This window comes from Staurois parvus, unplaced genomic scaffold (genome assembly GCF_062004578.1).
Source record: "Staurois parvus isolate SC_StPar_1 unplaced genomic scaffold, SC_StPar_1.0 ptg000048l, whole genome shotgun sequence".
NCBI classification, from domain to species: domain Eukaryota; kingdom Metazoa; phylum Chordata; class Amphibia; order Anura; family Ranidae; genus Staurois; species Staurois parvus.
In genome coordinates, this window is record NW_028317844.1 from 17237787 (window position 1) to 17251783 (window position 13997).

Here is a 13997-nt window from a genome sequence, read left to right on the forward strand (position 1 = left end):
AGTGGGCTATCTGACTGGACGAGAGGCAACACGTTAAAAATGCTTCTCTTAACGGACTATGCCCATACCCACGATATCCCTCTTTGTCTCTTGGCGATTGATGCTAAAAAGCATTTGATTGTGTTGACTGGCAATAACCTCTGATTGCCTGTACAACAAATAGAGTTAGGCCCCCCATGTTAGCCAGGATATTATCCTTATATTCTTCTCCGTCTGCCAGTATTAAGATCAACGGCTCTATCTCCGGCATTCTCCATCCTGAATTGGAACCCGGCAAGGGTGCCCCTTGTCTCCTCTCCTCTATGTCCTTACTATGGAACATCTGTCAGTAGCCATACGGCGCAATCCTAATATCAATGGACTATCAGTGGGCCCCTTACATTCCAAACTGGCCCTCTTTGCTGATGACCTACTCCTATTTGTAACACAACCACATATCTCCCTACCCTCTATAATGCAAGAGTTCCATAAATTCAGAGGATTTGCAGTGTATTTCTTTACCCTTCCCTTTCAAAACCGATTCCACTTCTATCTGATATTTAGGCATACAAATACCCACAGATTCATCTCAACTCTATTTGATAAACTTTTTGCCCTTACTCCACTGGACTCAAGTGGACTTGGAACCCGACAAGGGTGCCCCCTGTCTCCTCTCTTCTATGTCCTTACTATGGAATATCTGGCAGTAGCCATATGGTGCAATCCTAATACCAATGGACTATCAGTGGGCATCTTACATTCCAAACTGGCCCACTGGACTCAAGCGGACTTATGCTACCGATAAACTGTCCTGGCTGGGTAGAGTAAACACTCTAAAGATGGATGGTCTTCACTGCTTCTTATATCTATTTCAAACGATCCATATCTGTCTCCCTTTGTTTTGTTTTTTTTATGTACGCCATCTATTTTCTGTTTTTATCTGAAATGGGCGATGTCCTAGAATTTGCTGGACTACCCTCTCTCTCCCAAAAACTAAAGGAGGAGTAGGTGCCCCTGACGCCTCTCTCTACCACAAAGCAGCTGTCCTTATTCGACTCCTAGACTTGTTCCATAACTACTCATCTAAGCAATGGGTCCAATTAGAACAACTTGTGTCCTGTTGATCTCAAAACACTACCTTGGACCCCACATTAATGGCACCCCAACCTTTCAACTCTTAGTGATCTCACTAAACATACTCTGTGTATGGGAGCACAGGATGCCTACTTACAGCCTTTCCAAGTATACAGGACCCATGACTCCATTCATTGGACCACAGCTTTCCCCCCGCCTCACTCTGCCCCCAATTTCAGAGCTTTGAATGCACAAGATCATAGGAAATTAGCCCGTGTCCTTCACACAGACCCATCCTTGATGTCGATGACCCCAGGCACGTTTCCCCCTCCAGCTTCATTCACCTGGTTACAGAGACAACAAACAGTGTCTTATGTTCGTTCTTTGTTTCTAACATTCTAACTTTGCCAACAGCCTTTGAATCCATCCTGCTCCAGTCTGAACCTCCCTCCCATGTAGTTTCCCAACTATACTCAATTCTTCTCTGCGCAACCTCACCCTATCTTCCTCCATTTACCCATGCCTAGGAGGTGGATCTACAGCTTACTATTTTCCCCTTGTATCATCCTGACCCATGTGCTCTCCCCAGCTACCAAAACTCTGGAAAAAGGTTTCAAGTTGATAACTAGATGGTACAGATGCCTGTTGATTCTTCACTAGTTCAACCCATCCGTCCCAGATATTTGCTGGCGTTGCCAACACTCATTTAGTACTCTGCTACACATTTGGTGGACATGTCCCCCTATCTGGGAACTGGCAATATATTTTTGCCCTGTACTGCAAATTGATGGCAACATCTATTCTCCCTTCCCTGGAGCCCTCCTCTCCATGATGCCTGGACCCCTAAAATCAGTGAAACGAGATATCTTGAGACACCTTGTGGCTGCAGCCAGGGCAGTCATCCCATGCCACTGGAAATCAGCTACTGTGCTGGAATCTCTACATGACCTGGAACGCCTGTTGGTGCAGGAAATGGGAAAAGAGGATCTGTTCTCTTCCATCTGGACCATGTTCCGACACTCTTCCAAATTCCATTCATGGGTTGCCAGCAACAGCGACACTTCTCTGGTGTAGCCATGGTGGAGTGAGTACTCCATCCCTTATTTCTTCCCTTTCCTCTCCTGCTCTTTACTTGTTTTCATTTTCTCTTTTTTCTTTGCGTGTCTGTCTTTAATATAACCATTTCACCTGTTACAATTATCATTCCCATTCTATAGTGTGAGATGTGTTCCCATAACCTCCGATTTCTGTGTTCCTCTGGGGCCAAAGAGCCTAACAATCACTTACTCACCCTTGTATACAACACTTCACCTATTTCAGGTGTTATACATCCTCTTCCAATTTTGTAATTTTTTGTCAACAAATCCTGTATGTATCATATTCTCACTTCAACACAATGTTGTTACAATTATGGTATACAATATTCAACCTTTGTTATCTGTTCAATTTACCTGTATTTCTTTGTATTCTATTTTTCTGAAATTTAAAATAAACTCAGATTGAACTAAAAGTCCAGTACAGAGACACTGTAAAATTATTTTATGTGTTCAATAAGTGTAAAAGCATTTTTACAAAAACCCCCCCCCCCCCAAAAAAAAAAAAAAAACATTTTAAGTAAGTTTAAAATTTTGTGTTGAGCCACAAGGTTTAGGAGTGTGTCTATGGGAATGTTTGACCATTCTTCCAGAAGCACATTTGTGAGGTCAGGTACTGATGTCAGATGAGAAGGCCTGGCTCGCAGTCTCCGCTCTAATTTATCCCAAAGGTGTTCTATCAGGTTGAGGTCAGGACTCTGTGCAGGCCAGTCAAGTTCCTCCACCCCAAACTCACTCATCCATGTTTTTATGGACCTTGCCTTGTGCACTGGTGTGCAGTCATGTTGGAACAGGAAGGGGCCATCCCCAAACTGTGTTCCCACAAAGTTGAGAGCATGAAACTGTCCAAAATGTCTTGGTATGCTGATGCCTTAAGAGTTCCCCTCATTAGAACTTAGGGGCCAAGCCCAGCCCCTTAACAATAACCCCACACCATAATCCACCCTCCTCCAAACTTTACACTTTGGCAAAATGCAGTCAGGCAAGCACCGTTCTCCTGGCAACCACCAAACCCAGACACGTCCATCGTATTGCCAGACAGAGAAGTGTGATCTGTCACTCCAGAAAACACGTCTCCACTGCTCTAGAGTCCAGTGGTGGCATAATTACACCACTGCATCCAACGCTTTGCATTGCACTTGGTGATGTACGACTTGGATGCAGCTGCTCGGCCATGGAAACCCCTTCTAATCTGCAGGCCAAAGGAAGTTTGGAGGTATTTAGCTATTAACTCTTCAGACTGTTGGAGACTTCTGCCCACTGTGTACTTCAGCATGCGCTTAACCTGCTCTGTCATTTTACGCGGCCTACTACTTTGTGGCTGAGTTGTTGTTGTTCCCAGTTGCTTCCACTGTGTTATAATACCACTAACAGTTGACCGTGGAATATTTAGTAACAAGGAAATTTCACGGATGGACTTATTACACACGTGGCAACCTATCACGGTACCACGCTTGAATTCACTGAACTCCTGAGAGCAACCCATTCTTTCACAAATGTTTGTAGAAGCAGTCTGCATGTCTAGGTGCTTGATTTTATACACCTGTGGTCATGGAGGTGTTTGGAACACATGAATCCAATGATTTGGGGGGGTGTCCCAATACTTTTGGCAATATAGTGTACATCTGATTCATCCAAATGGAGCAACATTCCAGTGTAAGTCCTCAATGACTTCACCACGATATACATTGTGACATCTGATATTGTGTGAGACTGATAACAAACATTCTGATGTTTTGAGAAAGGTTTTGTATGGGGTGTTCAGGAGCAGTGGAGCTCTGTTAAATAGAATATAAGTACAAACAAGTGTTTACTTGCTATACTGTGATAATGTTGCTTTGTTTTATGAATCCTAAGGATAGATTAAAGGATAATGTCACCTTTTCGTAACATGTTACACCCATACTCAGGGTGTAATATGTTATGAAAGGACCGACTCCCGATCCCCCGCTGTGACAGCTAGTGGGGATTTTCTCCCCTTGCTAGCTGTCACAATTTCTTTTTAAAAATGTGGCTGTTCGTGGCTCCCCGCCCGGCCGCTTCACTCCACAGTATTCTGTGAATGAGAAAACTACAAATTCTGACAGCCTTTGTGGCTGTTGGCTTGTAGTTCTCAATGAACTGCCATGGCACTGTTGAACATTCTGACAGTTCACTGATTTTTCCTTTCAGAGTGTATCTGCTTACCCATACGAGCACATTGACAGGTCTACAGGAGTCCTGCATGACACCAGTGATCCACTGATTGCTGGTGCAATGTTTTCCAGGCTCCCAAAACAAAAAATAGTAAATGCACATTTTTTTTACCTGCAAAAGAATGTGTATTTATTATTTTTTGTTTAAAGGTGAACTTATTCTTTAACTTTTAAATAGTAGGCGCTGAAAGCACTAGAAGTGGCCCTAGTCTTTTATAAATATGTTTGCATTTTGAGTGTTTGAGTCATATATGCAATGCCATGCATTCACATTAGGGCGTGTGCCAATGAGCTTTAGTTTGCCTCATACAAGTTTATTGGTATGCCAAACCAGCTTGAAACGGGTCAGGAGGTCAACTGCAGGCCAAATGCACCTTCCAATGAATGATCTGAGAAGAGTCTCAAAGTGATGCCACTGATACAAGCTTTAATTTGTATGGAGAGAAAAAAGTAATAAATTAACTGATCTCAAATGCCCATGTGCCCTGGAGAAGGCATTAAAGAATGCAGCTATTTCGGTAGGTTCAACAAGCTCTAGACATCCACATTTCTACTGCTGCAGATGGCAAATTCTTCACAGAGTGGGTCATCAAAACAAATAATTCACACACCGTATGTAAATGTGACAGTGTACAATTTATTTTATTTATATGCACTTAGGTGTGCTATTCAGTAGCTTCTTAGCAGCAAAGGTGATGGGTTCACAATGCAACAGTTATCACAGTTGCTTGTACATTTGTTTCTTCTCTTCACTATGGATTTCAATGCAAAATTCCCCTCCATAACTAAGAATAGAGCATTATGGAACAATATGTACAGCCAGAATGGAATTACCAATACATTGACATTCCTTTGTAATCAGATACATGAAATCAGTTGCATATGTAATGCTGTATTGCCCTTGAGAAATCATTGTTCGCGTTTCACAAATATAGAAGTTTATAGGATAGGACACAAGAACAGATGATGTGACGAGAAGGGGCTGTGTTAGAATGGAGTGCATGTAGTAACTATACACATTTTGCTGTTGATTAGAAATAATTTAGGGACAGTAAAATAACAGCATTTTGCATATTCACTGTTGCTCATGAAATATAATCCCTGTGTAAAAAAAAGAAAAAAACTAAACATAGTTGCAGTGCTATACATTTTCAGGCACAATGATTCCCTGCTCCAAAAGAGCTTACAATCTACTTTTTGATGCTTATGGCATAAATAGTGGTCAGCTTAATATCACTGGAAATGCTGATATGTATAGAAATGTATTGCACTGGCATGGGAGGGTGTGAAGTTGGCATCCTGTCGCTGCACTTACAGCTTTCCTTTTATGTTATCAGTCATTTTACACGCTGCCTATCCGGTGGTGAGGAACTTGAAGAGTCTGCAGATTAGGACACGTGAAGTAAGGAGCAGGCAAAAAGCATGTTGCTATACCATTGGAGGCAAAAGGCAGTGTAGGCCCATAGAAAACTTCTTCCTTGCCTTCTCTGCTGACATCCAACACCTGTCAATTAAGGAAGAGTCCGCAAAATGAATTACTTTAAGAAAGCATAGTAAAATACATTACACACACATTTAAAAAGCAACTGTAATCTATGCTGTAAAGAAAGAGTGTGTATGTTCTATCGTTTTCATACTAATCCCTGGCTTTCTAAGCCTGAGCCTTGCTTTTAGAGGTTCCATGTTGGTGATGCAGTATGACTTAAATGCTGTATATCTTATTCATTATCATATCTAACAATAGAATGCCTTGAAAGTTCTTCAATAATTTCATGTATTGAACTATGTATGCTGTTTACAGTGTGGTGTTTGGAGGGGCAAGTGAATGGATGGCACTTAAACACAAAAACATATATTTAAAGGTATATTTAAATGTATTTGGATTTTTTTTTAGCAAAGACATGTAGCAGAATACATTTTGGCCTAAATTTATGACGAAATTTGATTTTTTAAATATTTTTACTGGACATGTTTAACCACATGCTGCCCAGCCACTGTAGAAATACGGCGGCAGGGCGGTACGGCAGGGCAAAACCACGTTTTAAAACATGTGTTTTTAAAACAGGTAGGGGGTGTGTGCGAGGCGCGCCGCCGCCCTACCTGTCCCGCCGGTCACGGCCGCGGATGTCAGTCGCCGGGTCACAGCCGGTCGTTACCGGCTGGGTCCTGGCGATTAGCGGCAATCAGTGACAGAGAGCACAGCTGCAGTAGCTGTGCTTTCTGTCAGTTCCCTGACAGCTCCTGACACGCTGATCGGGACAGAAGAGTTTATCTGTCCCGATCAGTGGTGTTCCCTGCAGTACACACCCCCGCCCCTTAGTAAAACACTCCCCTCACACAGTTAACCCTTTCACTGAATAATAAAGTTAACCCCTTCCTCCCCAGTGCCATTAGTACAGTGTCAGTTTTTTTTTTTGCACTGATCACTGTAGTGGTGTCACTGGGGATGTCAGTGACCCCAAGTCAGTTCCCCCCAGTGTCAGAATGTCCGCCGCAGTCCCGCCATAAGTCGCTGATCGTTGCCATAAGTCACTGATCGCCGCCATTAATTTATGTACCATATTGCATGACTGCGCAATTGTCCGTTAAACTAGTGCAGCGCTGTATAGCAAAAAAACGGCGTAAATTGCAGTATCTATACCATAGTTTGTAGACGCTATAACTTTCACACAAAGCAATCAATATACACTTATTGGGATTTCTTTTACCAAAAACATGTAGCAGAATACATTTTGGCCTAAATGTATAACTAACTTTGAGTTTACTATATATTTTTTATAGCTGAAAGTAAAAAATATTTTTCTTCAAAATTTTTGGTCTTTTTTTGTTTATAGCGTGAAAAATAAAAAGCGCACAGGTGATCAAATACCACCAAAAGAAAGCTCTATTTGTGTGAAAAAAGGACGTAAATTTCGTTTGGAAGCAGCATTGCATGACCGCGCAATTATCAGTTGAATTAGTGCAGCACCGAGTAGCAAAAAGAGGCCTGGTCATTAAGGGGGGTAAATCCTCAGGAGGGCAAGTGGTTAATAGCAAAAAGTCAAAAATATTGTTTTTTTTCTCAAAATTTTCAGTCTTTTTTTTTTCATAGCGCAAAAAATAAAAAACGTAGAGGTGATCAAATACCACTGAAAGAAATGACAGAGCTCAATTCTTTAATGACCCGTGGGTGTATGCCATCCTGTCCAGGTGCTTTATTCACCTTTATTCTGTCTAAATATTTCAGGATCATATCAGTTGTCAGCAGCTTTAGAGAAACTTGACTAACACTTTTTAACCAGTCAAAGCAAGTATGTTGGGTTTTGTTTCACATAAATGAATACAAGCTGACCATTGCAAGCACTGACCGTGTTAAATGGTTTTTCCCAAGCAGGGTTCACAACCAAGGCTCCTCCAAAGGTTGCTTGGGGTTCATTTTTGCTATCTGTGAGAGGGTTTTTTTTATTTAACCATTTCAATACCGTGCAATTTTACACCTTCCTGCCCAGGCCATTTTTCAGGTTTCAGCGCTCTCACACTTTGAATGACAATTGCGCGATCATACAACATTGTACCCAAACTAAAATGTTATCATTTTCTTCACACAACTAGAGCTTTCTTTTGGTGGTATTTAATCACCGCCGGGGTTTTTATTTTTTGCTAAATTAACAAAAAAAGACCAAACATTTTGAAAAATAAACACGTTTTTCTTTGTTTCTGTTATAAAAGTGTACAAATAAATAATTGTTCTTCATAAATTTAGGCCAAGATGTATTCTACTACATGTCTTTGGTGAAAATAACCCAAATTAGGATGTATTTTTTTTAGTTTGTAGGAAAGTTCACAAACTATGGTATAGATCTGAAAATTGATCAATCCTGAAGTACTGACAGCCAATCTAATTTCTTGAGGTCCAAGAAAGTCAGAACAGTACAGATATCCCCCAAATGACCCCTTTTTGCAGAGTAGACAGTCCGACGTACTTCATAAGAGGAATGGTGAGTTTTTTGAAGTTGTATTTTTTTGTCATAATTTTTCGGAAAATTAAAAAATTAAAAAAATTATTTTCACTATTTTTTTTTTACATGCTGTCACCAGTGCAGTACAGCATCATCATATAACTGGCATGGCGGTGAACAGTTTATTATATTTTTTTTTTTTTAAGATTTTTTTTCATATTTTACTATGACCAAAGTAGTACAATGTTACCATAGTAACATTGTACTACTTTGGGGAAGTGATCAGTATTTTTTTTTTTTTTTTACACAATTTGCTTATAGCAAAGAATTACTTTGCTATAAGCAAGCATTTACCTGAATGACATCGATTCATTCAGGGTTTTTTTTTTTTTTGTGCTTAGCTGTGATTTGGCCACAGCTAATCACATGACATGTGCATGTGACGTGCTGTGACCATTCACAGCTAGACACTAGTATACAATGGATGGCATGAATGAAGCCATCCATTGTATACAACTGTCATGTGACCTGCTGTGATTGGTCACAGCAGGTCACATGGTACCGGCAACAGGGGCTGGTACTCAGATCTGTCATCGGCCGTGTCCGAGGTACACGGCCGGTGATAGATCGCGCCGCTGCGCGGCTCTGCAACCGTGCGAACTGCGCATGTGCGGGAGGACGCCAAATGGTGTACACCCCGGAAAGCTAATGCATTTTTGCGGCCGCCAAACGGCTATAGGCCGGGCGGCTAATGGTTAAGGAGCATTCTTCCTATTGACCATCACACTAATTTATTATTAGCTGTAGTTATAGTAATTATTATCAGGGGTTCTCTGAGCTCAGACTATTATTTCTTGGACTCCACCATGCTAAAAATGTTGAGAAAGGCTGGTCCCAGCACTTTAATGCCACATTTACTGGAAAGCTTTACTTACTGATATAGGAAGCTGAAAAATAACAGAGATACTGGCTGGGTCAACAGGTGAAAATAAAGGAGAAAAAAAGCAGAAAAAAAGAAAATGAATGCAACCACTACATCTAAAAACTGGTAAGCTGCAATATAATAAGTGTTTGTTTTTGTGTTCACTCTTTGACACTCCTCTTGCAAGCTTTTGTGAATGATGCCTTAATTATACAAACACATGTTGTGTTTGATCTTAGTAATGGTATATTTTCTATTTTCTATTTATTTTCCAACCTCTAAAACAAAAAACAAAAAGTTATAGTGTATAAGTGTAACTTCACCCATCATAAATAATTCTAATTACTGCCTGGGTTGATGCAGTATTTACCAGCTTCTTCCTTTTCTAGCTGCATTAAAATCCAGGACAAATACTGAGCTGGTGATGGAGTACATTCACATGCTGAGTGTACTGACCAATCTGTCCTGATCCCTTCTTCAGCTTGATGCATGACTTCTGTAGTGCTTACTGAGTGAGTAATATTTATCATGTAATTAGTGTTTTTCTATAGAACATCACGAGTTGTTAAACTTTCCTGCCATGCACGGTTCTAGAGACCAAAGAATATACTTCCAGCAAACCTAAGACATGAGGCTACCTCAGTACATCTATCAAATTGTGAACATAAAATGTGTAGAGTAATGCAACGGATACATTATTCACAGCGCTGTTTGAAATGTATGTGTGAGTTGATTCAATGATGAAGACTGGAAACTATATTAAGTAAACTCCTAAGCCAAGAAAGAAATATTTTCTCTGGCATGTAAAAATATTAGAAACTGAAACATAGAAAAATGACAGCAGAAAAAAGACTAAGTGGACCATCAAGTCTGCCCTTTTTTTCTTTTTAATTCATGCATGTTTTTATTTTTTATCTTTTTTTTGTCTTTTGTTTTTTTGTCTGAATAGAGATGTACAGTGGGGAAAAAATTATTATTTGATCCCCTGCAGATTTTATAAGTTTGCCCACTTACAAAGAAATTAATGCTCCATTCATACCAATGCGTTTTTTAGTGCTTTTTGCAGAATCTGCTGAAATGTATGGTAGAGCATTTTTGCCGCATTTTGTGTTTTATTCTGCCCAGCAACAAAAAAAATTACACTTTAACAAAAAAAAAAAAGAAACTGAACAAAACGCGGTAAAAGTGCATCAAAAACGAGTGTAGAAAGACACATAACAAACATAACAGACAAAAAGCAAACTGCATAGGTGTGAACAGAGCCTAAGGGTCTATAGATTGTATCATAGGTGTATTTTAACAGAATTTTAAAAGAATATCAACCAAAAATCCAGAAAAAACACATGATACAAATGTTATGAATTAAGTTGCACTTTAGTGAGTAAAATAAGTATTTGATCAATTATCAACCAACAATAAATGTGCTCATGTGGTACACATATTACTCCTCTCAATCTAAGAAGGTGCTCCTAACGACAACTCATTATGTGTATAAAAGACACCTGTCCACAGAATCTCTTTCTTCCATTCACCATCATGGGCAAGACCAAAGAGCTATCAAAGGATGTCAGGGACAAGACTGTAGACCTGCACAAGGCTGGAATGGGGTACAAGACCATCAGCAAGAAGCTTGGGGAGAAGGAGACAACTGTTGGAGCGATTATTTGCAAATGGAAGAAATACAAAATGACCATCAATCACCCTCGGTCTGGAGCTCCATGCCCGATTTTGCCTCATGGGGTAAGGATGATCATGAGAAAAGTGAGGGATCAGCCCAGAACTACACAGGAATTATTTCAAGGCAATTGGGACCACAGTCACCAAACAAACCATTAGTAACACAATACACCGCAATGGATTGAAATCCTGCAGCACATGCAAGGTCCCCCTCCTCAAGAAAGCACATGTACAGGCCCATCTGAAGTTTGCCAATGAACATCCAAATAATTCAGAGAAGGACTGGGAGAAAGTGCTGTGGTCAGATGAGACCAAGATTGAACTCTTTGGCATTAACTCAACTCTCCGGGCTTGGAGGAAGAAAAATTCTGACTATGACCCTAAGAACACCATCCCCTACAGTCACGCATGGAGGTGGAAACATTATGCTTTGGGGCTGTTTCTCTGCTAAAGGTACAGGCTGACTTTGCCGCATGGGGGTGGGGGGCAATGAACAGGACCATGTATTGTAAAATTTTGGATGAGAACCTTCTTCCCTCAGCCAGAACACTGAAGATGGGTCGTGGATGGATCTTCCAGCATGACAATGACCCAAAACATCCCGCCAAGGCAACAAAGGAGTGGCTCAAGAAAAAGCACATTAGGTTCATGGAGTGGCCTAGCCAGTCTCCAGATCTTAATCCTATAAAAAAATTATGGAGGGAGCTGAAACTTCTGTAGATCTGTAAATAAGAGTGGACCAGAACCCCTCTTGAGATGTGTGCAAATCTGGCAACCAACTACAAGAAACGTCTTACCTCTGTGCTTGCCACCAACGGTTTCTCCACCAAGTACTAAGTCATGTTTTGCTTGGGGATCAAATATTTGCTTCACTCACTGAACTGCAACTCAATTTAAAACATTTTTATCATGTTGTTTTTTCTGGATTTTTGGTTGATATGCTGTCTCTATCATTTAAAACACCCCTATGATAAACATTTATAGACCCTTCATTTCTTTGTAAGTCGGCAAACGTACAAAATCTGCAGGGGATCAAATAATTATTTTCCCCACTGTATGTTTGTCCTAAGCATCTTTGAATCCACTCACTACCTCTGCTGGAAGTCTATTCCAAGCATCATATAACCTTTCAGTAAAATAATACTAAGATTAGTTTTGAGGTCATGTCCCCAAGATCTTGATCTTGGTTTCATATTGAAAATCCTGGCCTCCAAAACCTTATTCATCTCCTTGATGTATCTAATGTTTCAATTGTATCTCCCTTTTCCCTTCTTTCATCTTCTAGACTGTACATATTAAGTTCCTGAAGTCATTCCTGATATGTTTTATCCCCCAGACCTCACCATTATTGTTGTCTATCTCTGGACTCGTTTTATCTCATCATTAACTTTTTTGTGCGGTCTCCAGAACTGGACACAGTATTCTAAACGAGGTCTAAATAAACATTTATGTAGGGGAATCAGGACTTTCCCACTGCTGGCCACACTGCTCATTTTGCAATCATCGGGGATAAGTACCTCCAAATTATTTTTCTTCTGCAGTGCTGGCCAACACTGTAGCAACCCCCCCCCCCCCCATTTTGTTTTGTTTATACTCTGTCAAGGGATTCTTTTTCCCTAGATGTAGTATTTTACATCCAGTTTAGGAACAACAGTTAGGGCTTGTTCACACTTGACTAAATGTCTAACTCTTACCATACACTCCTATAGCTTTAATAGTGTTAGTGAACTTTATTATGGGTGTTAGACTGGCTTTTTTTTAAGCATTAAAAATGCTCCCCAAATGCCCTATGTGCAGTTTTTCAGCATTTCACAAGCATTAAAACCAAAACACAAATGCCTATAATAAACTGTAATGTTATTAACATGCTGCAACCGCACTCCAATGCCCTGCAAAGCCTGCCAGTGCGTTTGTGGAGCATCACCAAAGACTTGAATGGGAGGCTTTCAAAGGCTTCAAATTCCTCCCGACTCAACATGAGGCTTCAATTTTGAAAGCTTCATGTTTTGATAATGTGAAGAGCACTGTGTGCTTCCCATAGTATCATTTGCATAGGCGTTTGAGAAGTGTTAAAAATGCCCCTCAAACGACTGTTTCAATGTGTGAATTAGGCCTTACTTAAGATTGGAATTCTGTCTTTTTTTTTTTTTAGAAAACAATGGGAACTATTTGCTAAGGGCTACCTGAACCTGTTTCTTTTTCAGAAGTAAAGCTCAGTTCACTACGGCAATATTACATAAATAATATTCTCTCTGGTCATGTGATTATTTGTAACTCTCATTAGCTGTCACTGTTAAAGGAAAAAAAGGTTAATCAAAGGTAAATCATGGTTGTTATGGTTTAGTGAATTTGGCTCTTGTCATTTTACACTAAAACCATGGAGTAATAATTTCCAATCAGCTGTTTGCCATGGTAAAGCACAGGCAAGTGGACGAATAGTGACCTGGATGTGTTAAAAGTGTGCAGAGAAGTGGACATAATCATTACTTTATACATGTACGAAGTATGCTGACATTCTGTATCATCTCACATTGCCTTTTGTGCTAGATAAAAACTAGCATGGTTTCTTTCTAAAATTTCCAGTTCCAGGATCTGCTATAATTAAAAATTGTAACCAATAGTTATCCAGTGAAGGAGGCAGTTTAAGATGATAAAGAATGCCACAAGTACATTTTATGTAAAATGTTGTAAATTACATACCTGTATACACGCCAAAGGTTCATTTGTCCAAATAGAGTAACCGCCAACCAAGTAAATTCTTCCATTATGTACTGCAATTCCAGATTCATTTTGTCCTTTGAACGGAAAAAAAAGAAAATATTTGCCGCTGTGTACACTGTATGTTTCAGAGGTGTCCAGAATATTTTCTGTTCTGTATGCACAAACCAATGTTTTTTTGCCATAAGCATGTCCTTTGCTTCACTCTGTTGTGCTTTAGAAAAAATAGCATTGTGTGTGCGTCTTTGGACTCATTTATACCCATGTTTGACATACATTACTGCATGCATTTTTAGATGTGCTTTTATTGTGCATTGTTTGGTATGCAAACTTGGGGAGGAACATTAAAAAATGAGTCTACTATAGTGCTGATGCACATAATACCTGCCTTTTTGGGTAG

The 13997-nt window shown here is 40.0% G+C and overlaps 1 protein-coding gene across 1 annotated transcript in view; it reads right to left on the reverse strand.

Moving 5' to 3' along the window:
• Positions 1 to 4959: 4959 nt before the first annotated feature.
• KLHL32 (kelch like family member 32) overlaps positions 4960 to 13997 on the reverse strand; it is a 246851-nt gene continuing 237813 nt past the window's right edge. The window contains exons 10-11 of the mRNA XM_089665298.1: positions 13580 to 13674; positions 4960 to 5846 (exon numbers count right to left, since the gene is read on the reverse strand). Of these exons, the coding sequence (XP_089521424.1) occupies positions 5685 to 5846; positions 13580 to 13674 (257 nt within the window). The 3' untranslated portion in view covers positions 4960 to 5684. The remainder of the gene's footprint in view (positions 5847 to 13579; positions 13675 to 13997) is intronic.